Source organism: Dermacentor albipictus, chromosome 8, assembly GCF_038994185.2.
Source record: "Dermacentor albipictus isolate Rhodes 1998 colony chromosome 8, USDA_Dalb.pri_finalv2, whole genome shotgun sequence".
Taxonomy (NCBI): domain Eukaryota; kingdom Metazoa; phylum Arthropoda; class Arachnida; order Ixodida; family Ixodidae; genus Dermacentor; species Dermacentor albipictus.
Window position 1 is genome coordinate 63728613 of NC_091828.1, and position 15455 is coordinate 63744067.

At 47.8% G+C, this 15455-nt stretch overlaps 1 protein-coding gene across 2 annotated transcripts in view; it reads right to left on the minus strand.

The window, feature by feature from the left end:
• Positions 1-15018, minus strand: part of LOC139048801 (uncharacterized) — a 126684-nt gene extending 111666 nt beyond the window's left edge. For both annotated transcript variants that reach the window (XM_070523501.1, XM_070523500.1), the window contains exons 1-2: positions 14885-15018; positions 8481-8501 (exon numbers count right to left, since the gene is read on the minus strand). In XM_070523501.1, coding sequence (XP_070379602.1) covers positions 8481-8501; positions 14885-14888 — 25 coding nt within the window. In that variant the 5' untranslated portion in view covers positions 14889-15018. The remainder of the gene's footprint in view (positions 1-8480; positions 8502-14884) is intronic.
• Between the last annotated feature and the right edge of the window lie 437 nt (positions 15019-15455).

A 15455-nucleotide genomic window follows, 5' to 3' on the forward strand; every position in this document is an offset into this window, starting at 1 on the left:
AGCAAAGGCCAAGGGTCCGAGTGTCTTAATTAACTGTATCCTAATTAACAGTACCTTACTTAACATCGTCTTCATTAACACCAATGGTCATGAGTTCGACTCCCACCAATAGTCATGGGTTCGAGTGCTTTCATCAACTATATCTTAATTAGCTGTACATTAATTAGCATCGCCTTCATTAACGACAACGTTCGTGGGCACAACTCCTACACAAGATCATGGGTTCGAGTGTTTTCATTAACAATATATTAATTAAATATGCCTTAATTAACATAAACTTTACCAACTAAGGCCGTGGGATCGAGTGCCTTAAGTGACTATATTAATTAACAGTACCTTAATTAACATCGCCTTCATTAACAACAAAGGTCGTGGGTTCGATTCCCACCCAAGGTACTGGGTGCGAGTGACTTGACTGTTAGATCTTAATTAACAGTGCATTAATTTGCACCATCATCATTAACAAAAGTCGTGGGTTCGAGTGCCTCAAATAACTGTATCTTAACTGTGCTCAATTAACACCGCCTTCATTAACACCGAAGATCGTGGGTTCGAGTGTCTTAATTGACTATATATTAATTAACATTACCTCAATTAATATCGCCTTCATTAACAACAATGTTCGTGGGTTCGATTCCAACACAAGGTAATGAGTTCGAGTGACTTAATTCCTAGGTCGTAATTAACTGTGCCTTAATTAGCATCGTCATCATTAACAAAGGTCGTGGGTTCGAGTGCCTCAAATAACTGTATCTTAACTACGCCTTAATTAACAGCGCCTTCATTAACACCAAAGGTCGTGGGTACGAGTGTCTTAATTAACGACATAATAATCAGGTGCACATTAATTAACATATTAATTAACATGCTTCGACTTCCACTAAGGGTGGTGCGTGCGTTCGAGTGCATTAATTAACTATATCTTCAATAATTGTCTTAATTAACGGTATCTTAATCAACACCAAAGGTCGTGGGTTCGTAGCCTTAATTACCGCCAAAGGTAGTGGGTTTAACTCCCATGAAAGGTTGAGAGTTTGTAACCTCTTTGTACATCGAGTGCTCAGGCCGACAATGCCGGATTTTCCGGCTCATGAGCCATTTAATGCTATCGCATTACAAAGAATTTTTCACGACTTGGCATCGTACACATTCATACGTGATGTACTTTGACATTAGCAATAACACAAAAAAGCTGTATACTCCTCTCATCAGAAATCTTAAGGTGCATTGTCATTTGAGTCTCTGATGTACTTGTGATGCCAAAAAACATTAGACGATGCATTTCTTATGCATGTCTGATGTCACCTTAGGAACACATCACGTCCTCTACAGAAACTCATGGTTCATTTTCATAAGGGGAGTATTTTTTTTGCTGGGAAAAACATTCAGGATCTAATAGTGTCTTGCAATACAACAATGGTCACGCTGGAAAAATGGTCAAAATCTAATGATATGCGCGTGAATGAAAAGAAGACAAAAGCCGTAATATTTCGCCCGAAAAATAAGCCGGTTTCTATTCACAGTCATATTCTATATAATTCTCGACCTATAGAAATAGTTAATCATTTTAAATGCCTTGGAGTTATATTTTCTTCAACCATGTCATGGGAACACCAAGTAACTCACGTTGTCAAACAACTGGCTAGAGTAGTGGGCATGATTGGTTGCACACGGCACATTCTTCCGACGTCACTCAAACTAACTCTTTATCACGCACTTTTTTATTCTCACGTAAATTATTGTCATCTTGTATGGGGAACTGCAACACATTCTTGTCTTCGCAAAATACACATGCTGCAGAAAAGGGTCCTTCGCTACGCCTTCAATGTTAGCTATGGGTCACCCAGCAAAGGTCTCTTTCTTACAGCCGGTGTGGTCCAAATCTATGAATTATACCGATACCGGTTGAGCATTTCTTACAAAACAGAAATAAAAAATGGTACAAACCATATTCGACGATTGGCAAACTTGCAAGAGAAAACCACTAATTACCCTTTCAGACAACCCGAGCAATGGATGGTGCCAACAGCACGCCTAAACTCCGGGCAAGAACGTTTGCAATTCACACTCCCTTCCCTTCTGAACGCTTATACATCTGCACATTTTGACTTATTCACCTGTACTCATAAGGTATTGCGTAGGATGTATATAGATGGTAGCTCCGAACAATTTTCATCTTCAATTGTGCCAAAATAAGTATTTGCTTCTGTATCTAATATTTCATGTATGAGAGTGTGATAAGTAACAACAATCTTTTTATCCCTGTGTTTACTCAGTACGCTTGAAGTGCTCTTGCGATGTATAGCATTACATTTTTGTTCTTTTGTTTTGTTTATACGACACCTGAAGTTGAGTCGTTGTTTGTCTTCTGCTGCTGCCTGTAAAATGGGGGCTGCGGCTTTGTCAAGCTGTATTTTTTACAGCTTTTTCTGCAGCTCCTCTGTCCATGTATCTTTGAGGCAGAAATAAACTTTATTATTATTATTATTAAAACCAATTTCTGATTATGAGGCACGCCGTAGAGGACTCTGGAAATTTCGACCACCTGGGGTTCTTTAACGTGCACCTAAATCTAAGTACACGGGTGTTTTCGCATTTCGCCCCCATCGAAATGCGGCCGCCGTGGCCGGGATTCGATCCCGCGACCTCGTCCTCAGCAGCCTAACACCATAGCCACTGAGCAACCGCGGCGGGTCTTTATTATTCTGGAGATAAGCAGTGTTTGTCGAACTACAGACCAATTTCGCTGACGTCACATTAATGCAAAATGTTGGAACAAATCATTCATAAGCACATCACGCTCTTTCTGGAATCAAATAATTTACTGTCTAACATGCAACATGGGTTTAGGCGCGGTCTTAGCACGTTAATGCAGCTAATTGATTTCACGCATGACATTTCATTTAATCTTGATGTAGGCAACCAGGTTGATGCCATTTTTATAGATTTCTGGAAGGCATTTGACACCGTTTTACATTCTAAGCTCATTGCTAAGCTTAATGCTGTACTGAATATTCCTCATTTAGTTAACTGCATTTTAAGCTTTCTCTCATTTCGCTCCCAATTCGTCTCTTACAGTTCGACTGACTCCGCTACTGTTGATTAGCCATCAGGTGTGCCCCAAGGCTCCATCCTTGCGCCGCTTCTTTTTTATGCGAAGCATAGCGAAGCATATTACGAGAGCTTAACCCAGCTCCTCAGGCGCGGCGGTGTCGCCTTCAATGACCTTTGACCCCATGCCATACCACGTGACAGCGTGACGTCACGACAGAGGAGAAACGGGGCTCCAACTCGCACCGTCGCTCGCGGCGTCGCGGCGGTATATTAGCAGCTGGGCTTGTTTCTAGGCGGCTTTCGCTCAACTCTTGCAAGATGGGATGGGTGGGAATCAAACCAGGGTCTTCGGAGTGTGAGACGGAGACGCTACCACTGAGCCACGAGTACGATGCTTCAAAGCGGTACAAAAGCGCCTCTAGTGAATGCGGTGTTGCCTTAGAAAGGAGCTGTTTCTAAGGGACAGGCGTGCGTCGCTTGCTCAGGCGCACATTTCGTTGCCGCGGCGAACGCTGCGTTGCTCGACGCTCACCGCGTCCAATGCGGGGCGCGTAGTCGCTGCGCCGTAGCCCATTGTCTTACGCCCCTTGGCGGGTCGACGGGAACGCTGTCGCGTTCCACTCTTGAAGGCGAAGCAGAGTAACGCATGAGTTGTTTCTTCGTCTAGCCGAACCAAATATAGCCAAGCAGCAGCAGTTCACCACACTAAACAGTGGTTCAACAACTAAAATAAAGGCTAGTATGCTTCGCATCCTGGGCTTAACCTTAGCTAAGCCACAGCCGTTTTTTTAATATACATAAACGATTTGCCACTTCACTGCTCTTCCAACATTCGTCTCTATGGTGATGACTGCAATCTATATGAAGTGATTAAATCTTCTAATGATCATAATGGCCTTCAAGAGTCGTTTTCTAGATGTTGCGATTGCTGTAACACTTGGCAAATGAACCTTAATTTCAACAAAACCATTCTGATGTCTTTCTGCAACAAATCTTCCCCCTCCCTTTTCAGTTACTCGTTCAATGGCCAAGCTGTAGATAAGGTTGCTGAGTATACGCATGTTGGTGTCATTTTTACGCATAACATCTCATGGTCCAACCACATTGATTACGTATGCAGTAAAGCACAAAAAAATTAGGTTACCGCCTCCTAAAGACACAAAGTTACTAATGTATAAATGTCTAATCCACCCTGTTCTTGATTATGCATCTGTAGTTTGGAGCCCGCATAAGCAGTTAGAGATTAATAAACTAGAAGCTATACAGCAAAAAGCTGTACGATTTATATGTCATCGTTACGATCGCGACTTTTCGCCCTCTTCTACATTTTCTTCCTTGAACCTAAACACGCTATCTTCTCGTCACCATGTCGAATCATTAAAATTCTTGCATTGCATTGTCAATACTTTAGTTAGGCTCTCAAATGATAATTACATTAACTTCGCGCCGGGATCATCAACGAGAAGACATCATGGCCTAAACTTGATACCCTGCTACGCACGTACTAACATGTTCAAATTCAGCTTTTTTCCCCGCTCAATCGAAGACTTGAGTTCATTACCTGAGTCCATTCGCTCATGTTCTTCCTAAATTTTTGCAACCGCCATCCCAGATGCATAATCGTGCTCACCCATGTCAGGCAGCATTTGTATATCTTCTTGTGTATTTTTATTTTATTTTCTTTCATCAGTCCTCTTTTATGCGAAGCATATTACTAGAGCTCAACCCAGCTCCTAAGGCGCGGCGGTGTCGCCTTCAATACCACGTGACACCGTGACGTCACGACAGAGGAGAAACGGGGCTCCAACTCGCGCCGTCGCTCGTGGCATCGCGGCGGTATATAAGCAGCTGCGCTTGCCTCTGCTAGACACTCACGAGGTGAGATGCCTCCTGGAGACAGAGCTGCTCGTTGGAATGAGAAGCGAAGGTTGCGGCGTGCTACAGAGACTGTTTCTAGGTGGCTTTGCTACGGCGCAGCGACTAAGCGCCCCGCATAGGACGCGGTGAGCGTCGAGCAACGCAGCGTTCGGCGCGACAACGAAATGTGCGCCTGAGCAAGCGCCGCACGCCTGAGTCGACGCCGGCTACACCGGCTTTTCTGCGACACGAGCTCCTTAAGGCTGTCGCGTTAAAATAAAGGCTAGTATGCTACGCATCCTGGGCTTAACCTTAGCTAAGCCACAGCCAGTTTTTTTTTTTTTTTGTAAAAGTGTTCACTTGTGTTTATTTCTCTATTTTCCTTTCATCTGTGCTCTTTAAAAGTGTTCACTTCTGTCTACCACTCTATACTCCAATGTATTTTCTGTACCTTTTCTTAATCCACTCCTGCTGTAGCGCAAATTGCGCTGCAGTATGTATAAATAAAAATATAAATAAATAAAAGCTGTATTGAGGCGAAGTATAACAAATATGGGGCACTGCACAAATTTGATAGACACGTTAAACTGCAAGTAACAAAATTCACTGGCTATTGGCTTTGGTGTTTGTCCTATCATTTCAGACTGTTCTTGTGGTTTTGCGGAGCGCCATTATCTGTGAAAAGTAGCATTGCTAGGCTCGAACATGCCGGTTCGAGCGCTGGCAGCGGCGGCCGCATTTCGAAGGGGCCGAAATGCCTGAACCCCCGGTGTTTAATGTTAATCCGGTGTGCGCCACAGCGCGGAGCCTCTTAATCATAATCGTAGTGTTGGCAAATACAACGGAAATTACTATTATATTTCAGAAGTACGCTGAATCATGCGTAATTTATATGGAAAATTTTAAAATATTTTTAAGGGCCATTTTTTAATCACTCTTGCCAATCTATGCAAGGACACGGTATCCAATTCAAGATAGAAGCATTTATTTAGGTGATTATCTGAGCGTTCTGATATATTGATCATGTCTTTAGCAAGCGTGGACACTAATAAGAGTTTGTGAAGCGGTTTGCCATTGAACTAACAGCCATGCATATGTCTGTTCCATATTTTGTTTTTTTGTTAGTTAGGTTATTTCTGCCTCTTTTGTTTAGTTGTTCAGTTATTGCACGAGCCATGGTGATTAATTACCCGAGCTAGAGTACGCTTACAGCACAATCGAGAAGTCACACGTTGTACATTTTAGAGAACAGGAAGTGTTCTATTCCACGCATTCCTTCATCACCGCTACGCGGTGATGAACTTCGTAAGCGACGAACAAAGACGCGCCGTAACAATGGGGTTAGTTTCACGAGCACTCAAATTCATCGCAATAACACTGATGTACATGGAGAGTGAAAGACAACTGCTCAGAAAAGAGAACCGGGCATGACATCTAAATACACACTCCATTATAATATTTTTTTGAAAGATTGAGTTTTCAACGGGAGAAATTTTCTTGTAGAGACATGGCTGGTTTGTATCCGCATATTATGAGTAAGTTTTGCTTAAATACTATGTCAGTCTTCGCACGCACGCGCTTCTGAAATGTGCATTCATTGGAAGCCGTTCAACTTCCTCCAAACTGAACCGATAATTCTATCACTTATTCATATAAACTAATGCTTCGGGCACTCAAAGGCATCAGAAATATCTGGTTGAGTCGTGATTTCTAGCACCTGCAAATGATGGCAAATTCACAAAACCAATACAAGTGTATTTCCTGGTAATGTGAACGGCAACGCACAAGCCGCGAACTTGACGGAGTTTTGCCTTCTTCAACCTTAATTTTATGCGAAGCATATTACGAGAGCTCAACCCAGCTCCTCAGGCGCGGCGGTGTCGCCTTGAAACCACGTGACACCGTGACGTCACGACAGAGGAGAAGTGGCTTTGGCTCAACTCTTGCAAGACGGGCTGGGTGGGAATCGAACCAGGGTCTCCGGAGTGTGGGACGGAGACGCTACCACTGAGCCACGAGTACGATGCTTCAAAGCGGTACAAAAGCGCCTCTAGTGAATGCGGTGTGGCCTTAGAAACGAGCTGTTTCTAAGGCGTGCGTCTCTTGCTCGGGCGCACATTTCGTTGCCGCGCCGAACGCTGCTTTGCTCGACACTCACCGCGTCCAATGCGGGGCGCGTAGTCGCTGCCCTGTAGCCCTTTGTCTTACACCCCTTTGCGGGTCGACGGGAACGCTGTCGCGTTCCACTCTTGAAGGCGAAGCAGTAATGCATGAGTTGTTTCTTCGTCTAGCCGAACCAAATATAGCCAAGCAACAGCAGTTCACCAGGCTAAACAGTGGTTCAACAACTAAAATAAAGGCTAGTATGCTTCGCATCCTGGGCTTAACCTTACCTAAGCCACAGCCATTTTTTTTTAATGTTAGGACAACAATAAGTCCTTGAATAAGACATATTTTGTTTTAACAAATAGCCTTTAGGAGCTCACTGGCACTCACTCCCACTCACCTCCACGCACACTCACTGGGGCTCACTCGAACTCACGCCTTTGGAATGAGTGGGAATTAGTGTGATTGAGCGAACTCACGAATGAGTGTGCCGACCTATGCCCCGTATATGAAGCAAGTGCCGGAAGCGAGATGAACATACGTGAGTTTCACATCCGGAAATCGCCTGAAGATGTGATCTGATATATCTAGGTCACACCATATAAAAGGTCGCTAGTAGCCCTTGGCAACTGCATGAAGCGGGGCTTTGAGGTGGGATTGTCTGCAAATTGATCACATGCTCTAGTTTCTTCTCTAAGCATTTGGGCGCTGGGTTCCGAGTGAGACGACGAAGTAGGCCGGGCTTTCAGGCCAATGACATCACCTGTATTGTTACCCATGTGAATCCACAATGAGTATGACTGGAATATTAGAAGAAATAAAAGCAAGAGGCTGAGTTTCGGTAACAAGACTGTCCAATTTGCGAACGAGATTATTTTGATACGAAAATTAAGCCATGTTACACTGAATGCCTATCCCCGCAAAGTCCGGGTGTGGCTTCTGAGATCCGCAGCGAGTTGGCGCACGTGAAAACTGAGAATTTATTCCTACTGTCAAGCAAGCATTCCTGGGGCAACGCGGTTTCGAATCGGGCTGCCGTCTAGTAAGAACCGCTTTGGCGCCGCCTCCGTTCCAACCCGCGTCCAATCGATGACGTGAAATAAAGTGAGGAGAATATCGCTTTCCTTAAATTGCACTTTTAGCTTCACTTTCTTTGCCAGTTTCTTCCTGTGTATATTCCAGCTCTCTCTTTCTGTCGCCCGCCACAAAAATACACACACACTCATACACGTATAAACGCATGTTTTTGCCAGTGTGCCTGTGTGCGGGCCTATTATATATACACACATGTAGGTGTATATAGGAGTCTACAAAGATAGCGACAAATAATAATCCAAAGAAGAGAGCCCTGCGCAATCGTTAACGGCAACCTACTCCTCATCTGATATTCTTTACTGGCAATGGACTCAGGCAAACAAATAGTGACCTTCCATGCAAAACAGAAAATGAAAGCGTTTACTTACTGTCTGAGTCGTCGAGCTCACCTGAAAAGCCGAAGAAACAAAGATCGTTGCGAATTAGATATCAAGTATCTTGTTTAACAAGTGCCACTAGAGTTTGGCTCGATTTCAACACCAATACACCCTCGCGCCACATTGGAAAACAATTCGACGTTTCCAAGCTCTCTCGAACTTTTCTCCTTTTGTGGCTACATCGTGGAAAGTTGAGAACTTGTTTTGGGACCAATGCCTGTAAATGTATCGCATTGCCTATGGCAAATTATAATATGACTTGACCAGAACCTCTACTAAGGAGCTAGGAGGGCGTGTTTCGGATATGGCTGCGTTTGTTTTGCTAACATATAGAATCTGATAATGCCTTCTCCTATATAAAAAGATAACAGAGCAATAAGGCTTGTTCCATTCAACTTCTGATTAGGAAATTAGTAGGTTGGTATAAACAAAAATGGGAATCCCTAAATCAACAGGCTGTCACGCAGTAGTAAACATATTCAGCGTGTAATGGAGAGTTCGATAGAACCAATCTGCTGGGCGAAGTCTTTCATTTTAGTAACACAGGGAAGTGAGCAATGTCTTGAAACAGTTCCGCTTGCAAGGGGAAGCACGTGCATCTGTCACTTCACGTCGTACGAAACGTCGAATGCACAGCGCATACGAAGCCACAGGCACTACACGTACTCTGCAAACATCGCAGATTGCTTTGAAGATGAGGCCCACGCGGGTGCGTACTTTAGCCACGTAGCAGACGCTTTCAAGACACACAAGCGCCGGCAACGCGTCCCTACGGCGCCCACCAAAGGCGTCTACGATGGCGTCCGCGATTCGCACGGCCAACGCCCTAGTAGACGCCGCAGTTGTTTCTACTTTGAACGGAATGGCGGCAGGGGAGGACATCTAGGCGTCCTAGCAGGAGCCGGAGAAGAACGCCGACTCTCCCTCGCCTCACCCCCAGGTGTCGCGCACCACTGGAGAGGGCCCGCATCCAGGCCGCCGAAATTTAATCGCGTTAGCCGGCTCACTCTCACACGCTTTCACTCATAGGGAAACTCACGGCGAAGGCAGAAATGCACATGCAGTGTCCACATAGTTTGTCACAGAGTGCATGCCAGCGCCCCTCTTAAGATGGCCGCCATTGCCGCAGCAACAGCAACGCCGCTTGCACAGCGATAGGGAACAGAGCTTCCTATGCGGAACCAGCGCTGGATAGGCAGCGCGTCGAACAGAGTGCGTTGCACGCCACCCTGGCGACGAAACGCGGCATATTCCAGCCACACAACCAGACGACACACACACACATACGCTGCCGTATTATTGTTCGTATGTTTCCGTTTTCGCGCCGCTTCAAGTGGAGTTTTTGTAAAGAAGCTAGCGTCATCAAGTGAAGAAATGACGAAAAAAGCTTTTTAAGCTTTATATATTTTTCACAGTGCGTCGCGGCGCCCATCGGGGCAAGCGCCCGAACGGGCTCGTGCCACTGCTCGCGCGTTCGGCATCGTCGCCTCCTCCCACAGATGGCCACGTTGGCGCCCATCATTCCAGCGTCCTACGGAACGGCCACGATTGGTTCGTACGCCCGAAGAACAGCGAAAAAATTACCGACGATTACGTTACTTCCTAATGCGAAATTTGAGCGCAGCAAATAAGCTGTTTCACCTTTTCGATAGATTGAGGCAAAAGAATCGAGCAACACATGTATGCGCTATCACAGAATTTTTTGTTTATTTTTCACACGTATTCCTTTAACAAAGACTCCACTAACAGTTCTTGACAGTCATGAAGGAAGCTTTGTGGTCGGAGAAATAGACTGATATATGTTCGACTTGGTACCACCGCACAGGGGTTGCATTGGAGGAGAAGCGAAGAAAGGAATTAAGTTCGAGCCGGCGCTTTGACAACCGGAGACTCACAGGAAGAGGGGGGAGGGGAGCGGCGTGTACACCCAGCGGCAAACGATGGGGGCAGAAGCGCGCGCAGCAAGCGTACAACACGATAAAGGGAGGAGGGAAGAGATAGCAGCGACTGACTGATACCGCTGACGCCGATAGTGAGTCAACCCCAGCTGCGGAGTTGGTTTCAGGGACAACGCCACCGATGCCGACACGAACAATATGATACCCTCGCTTCCGCAGCGCTAAGAACCAGGTCTAGCCGTGGGAAGGTGGTCACGTATTCGTCGACGTGCCGGGGCCTACGTGAAATAACCGGTGCGTCGGCAACTGAAGAGCACCCTATCCGCCACACAAGAACAGGGGGGGGGGGGGACCCTTTCCTCCTCTTTCTGCATGGCGGCGACGGTGTTCTATGCAAGTCACGTTATCTTGACTCTCTAGCGGCGTCAGCGGCATCCAGCGGTATCAGTCGGTCGCTGCTAGCGCTGGGGGGATGAAAGGGGGGCGGAGTTGGTTACGAGGCCGACGACAACGCCGACGACGACGTGAAACCCAGGAACGGACGCCAAAGAGCTGCGCTCTAAAAGGGCGCCCCATATCAAGCTTTGTTGGCGGTATGTTCTGGCGTTGCGTCTCTCGGCGTCGTCGCGTGAACGCCTACACAGAGCGTCCAGCCACGCGAGCGGCACACGGACCAGCGCTGATTGGTCGGTGCTCATCGAGCCGCTTCCGGCGGCAAGGGCGTGACCTGCTCAGATGTCTCTTTACGCCGAGCGACGCTGGGTGACGAAACGCCAGAAAATATCGGAAGAACACTGCGTGGTGGTATTTACGAGGACCGACTCTGAGAGCAGCGGCGGAAAGGCGACCGCAGGCATCGCGCGGCCTGCGACGCGGCGCGCAAGCGTTTACATCGCGCCGCAGACCCAGCGGTACCTCAGCTCGACTCAGCTGCATCGGCTATGCTTCAAAAACGCCAACGGATATCGCACGTTCTAGTACGTCCGAGAGAATTTAGACCGCGATCTGCTGGACGAATTCGGGCGGCAAGATAACCACGACGCTCGCACCGTCACCAAAGCTTGTGCGCCTAGACTCGTGAAACTGTTAAATTTGGCTGATGTTTAAATATCGTAAACCAAGTTATCGCGAGCGAGAGGTCTGTTTGGCTTGGTTTTACAAAGACTATGCACAGATGTTTGATTAAAATTAGGCGACAGTCTTTCAGAAACATAACACACTCTGCCGAAGCGGTTCCCCGTGAAGTCGTCGTGAAACCTGGCCGTCGCAGTCCAGCTTGCCGGAAGCCGAAGGGTGTGGTTTGTCAAACGTTCGTTGTGGCTGTCCTTACTTGTATCTACGGCTTCGTGTTCTCCTTGTAGTTCGTGTGGCTGCCAGCTGCAGTAGCTGCGATCTTGGCACGCTTCGGCACTTGGTAAGCTCATCTATAACCTGCTAATGTGGCCTCCCTTTGCTCGGGTTTTTCAGCTGATAACTTTGCTGTTGCTTGATATTTCGCAGCTTGCCTTCTAGCTATATCGACTAGATGACTGAGTTCAGTTGTAGCTTGCGCTGAAGCGCACGCACTGACGGCTCAACCGGCGCGCCATCCATGGCGAGACTAAGCGACCAAGCCAACCAAGCGGCGGCAACGCAGCGGTTAGACCCATTGCCAAGTTGCGTGGTGCCGCCTCGGCGACGCTCCTAGCGGGCGCAGCTGCAACACCTCTTCACTGCGGATCGTGTGGCATGACGTCACAATTGCCACGTTTACTTTCCGGCCGCTCAAGATAATCGCGACGCGATGAACGACCTTGCTAGAGATAGCGTAGAAGAGCTTTCGCTATAATATACCTTCACGGTGGCTGCTCTGAACGTCAGGTCGGTGTCATCTGCACGCGGTGGACGTTTCTCTACGAGACATGGACCGACTTCTTCATGCAAGTCTAGGGGTACATAGGCGCCACGTTCGAACCTAGAGCCGACTAGCAAGCGCGCGGAGTTGCCATAACGTGAGGAACGACGCAGTCGCCACCGACGGCCCCGCCTTTCGTCCATCAAGCATCAACTAGAAAGCGCGGCGTCTTGTGCCGACGTGTGTGGTGTAAAGACTGGCGACCGGATGGTCGTTGCCACCATGTACAGTCGCGTTCCTAAATTTGGAGACGGTGTGAGCCCGTGGCCGTGTGCATGCGCGCGCCATCTGGCGGCTAGGTGCCTGTTGTTGAGAGTATGACAGTGCGCATGCGCGTCCATCCTATCTCACTGGTCTGTGTGCTCGCTCGCTGCGCACCGGCGCGCGGGCCGATTAACGTAATTTGCGTTCGTTGCCACCAGGGGTGCGATCGGAGATATTTGTTCGTTTCCCGTTCTGTCCAGCTGCTGCATTGCCACAAAGTGACAGTATGTTAAATTTGTGACAAGGCAGGGAGAGAGGTGCCAATTGGCAAACAGTAAACTCCCCGGACGACAAAGGTGCGGGGAGGTTGTTGTTGTTTTTGGTGAGGTCAAAATGACGGCATGCTCTTGTCCATCATTTTGATTACGAGCACGTCGTCTGCTGGGCGCAGAGCGTGACTAGAGTTGTGAAGTTCGAGCGATAATCCGCTCGGCTACGAGACTGGCTTCGCAAGGCACGAATTCTTATAACGGCTGCTGATTGGCTACACTCTCACTCCCGTTCTCACAAATTTTGCATAGTGCAGCTTCGTGACGCTGCAGCAACTGAACAGAGCGCGTCGAGATCATCGAAGACAGCGCCGAGATCGGACCAAGGCGATCGAAGATGCCACGCCGGTGCTTCGCGAACAAACTCTACTGACGGTGGCGGCCACAAATTCCTGTGAACGGCGCGTTCGCGGGTGCGCAGCGAGCGAGCGAGCAGGCCAGCGAGGCAGGATGGACGCGCGTGCGCGCTGCGACACTCTCGACAGCAGACACCACCGAGGAAGGAAACTCAGGAGAGGCCATGACGTGACCCTTTGCGAAGCTAAAGCCGCAGCAATACTAAACAATCGTTAGCACGTTAGCATGATTCCGCCAAAGAGGGCAAAATTACCCCCAGATATTTCTTGGTCTGTTGCCATTGCCGTGGCGCGGTACATTGCGCACAGCGTTCCATGCGCGTTCATTTCACGAACTTTGGTTCCTCGTGTCCCACATGGCCACAGCAACATCCAGTAGAGCACGGTCCAGATAACGCCGCGCAACAAAACATGGAGACCAACGCGAACCTGCCCGCACGGCGCCTTTGCCACGGTACGAAACCTACGGAGCAACACGCGTGAACGCACAGCAGCAAGACAAAGCCGCCATTGTGGCCCGAAAGGCGTGACCACCGCAGCAAAGAAATAAAAAAATCTGCAAAAAGAGGAGAACAAACTACGTCATTTCGTCCACACTTTTCTCCTAGCGCGCGGAGGGTGTAGGGCCTCTCCTCAGTTTCCTTCCTCCATGGCAGACACCGAGCCGCCAGACGGCGCACGCATGCCACGGCCATACGCGGCCACTGCCTCGCATGGTCTCCAAATCTATGAACGTGACTGTACGTTCGACCTGCCTCTTCGAAGCGTGACGCAGACGACTTTATGAACGCGCACTTTGGATGGGTGCTCGGTCCGGCTGATGACGATCAAACTCCCGTTCTCGTCTACGGTAGTGACCACAAAGTCATAGTAAAGCGTGAAATATTAAAGAACACCAAAATAGTTATGTATCCTTGGGTTGTACATTTCGATCTACCATTTGTAAGCGTCGCTGGTCACCCACCTTTACAGAGTGGAATAGCTGTCAAATTTATATATATTTTTTTACTTTGACGTATAACATGCGAAAATAATAAGCAAGCGAATAGAGATTCTCCATTAGTATGGTTACAGAAGTCGCAAGCTCTAGTTATACTGCGAAGTGCGTGGTTTTAACTTTATGCATCAGAGCATGTAAAAAAGCTATTTCAACGAAATGTGCCAAATCTATCGGCAAACATCAATTCGGAGTTCACGTTGCGTCCTGAAATGTATTTAGCAGCAAGACGAAACTTCCTACGAGGCGTCAGTCTCATTTCACTAGATGTGAGATGCACACACTCGGTCTGAAGATCGCATCCTACTGCTCATTTCCTGCACGTTCGCCACATGTTCAAACTTGGTGTGTAAACACGACAAGTTTTCTACGGAGGTTAAATGAGCGTCCAGAGAGCGGTCCCTGTAAGCATTGTCATCCAAGAACATTCGTATACAAATCACTCATTATCTTTACCGCATGTGAAAGGCCCGTTCGTGCGAGCCGTAGAAGGCGTCACTGTACCACTCCAATGAACACTACTAGGGCATCTGTATCCCCTGCAGTTGCATTGTTATCCCAATATGGCTATATTCAACAAGGCATAATAATTAAATGCCAGAAAATGGGCATTTACCCTGGCATTCGTAACTTTGCGGTTTGGTTGATGCCCAGCGATTACGTTCAATCATTACAAGCATGACAGAAGGCTGCAAAATGGGCGTCGAATCTCCTCACCCATATTTAGGCCCCAGCAGCTGCGTGCGTCCCGACGCGTCTAAGGAATCTTCGCAGCGAGAGGCGACCCACCGGACAGCAGCAGGGACAGTCTTCTTCTACTGCTACCACGAGGCTGCAGCGCTCGTGCAACCCTCCCATATAAAGCGAGGCGGAATCAGCGCATGTAACGCAGCCCCTAGCAGATCTGCGTTAAATCCGCAGGTTGGGGGCCAGAGACCGCATCTTCTCAATTTTCGGCGCGTAGCCCGGATCAAACCGCCTTCCTCTCGATACAATGCACGGATGTTCTCGTCCTAGATGTCGGGATAACGGATCTGGCTTTTAGCTCAACGTCATTTGAATCAAACATATATACGGAAATCTTAAGAGCGACCAGTCGTCCCAGGGGTAAATATCCAGCTGCACGTAGCGAACATATTTTTAGGCTGCGCAATCTCCTAGATCTGACCGCGATAATATGTCCAAAAATACAGCTGACACGGGGAAGTGGGGGTTACTGGCGATGAAAGAATTTGTTTTTAAAAATCCATGCAACTTAAGCAGACTAGTTGAAAGCAAAATGGTTTTG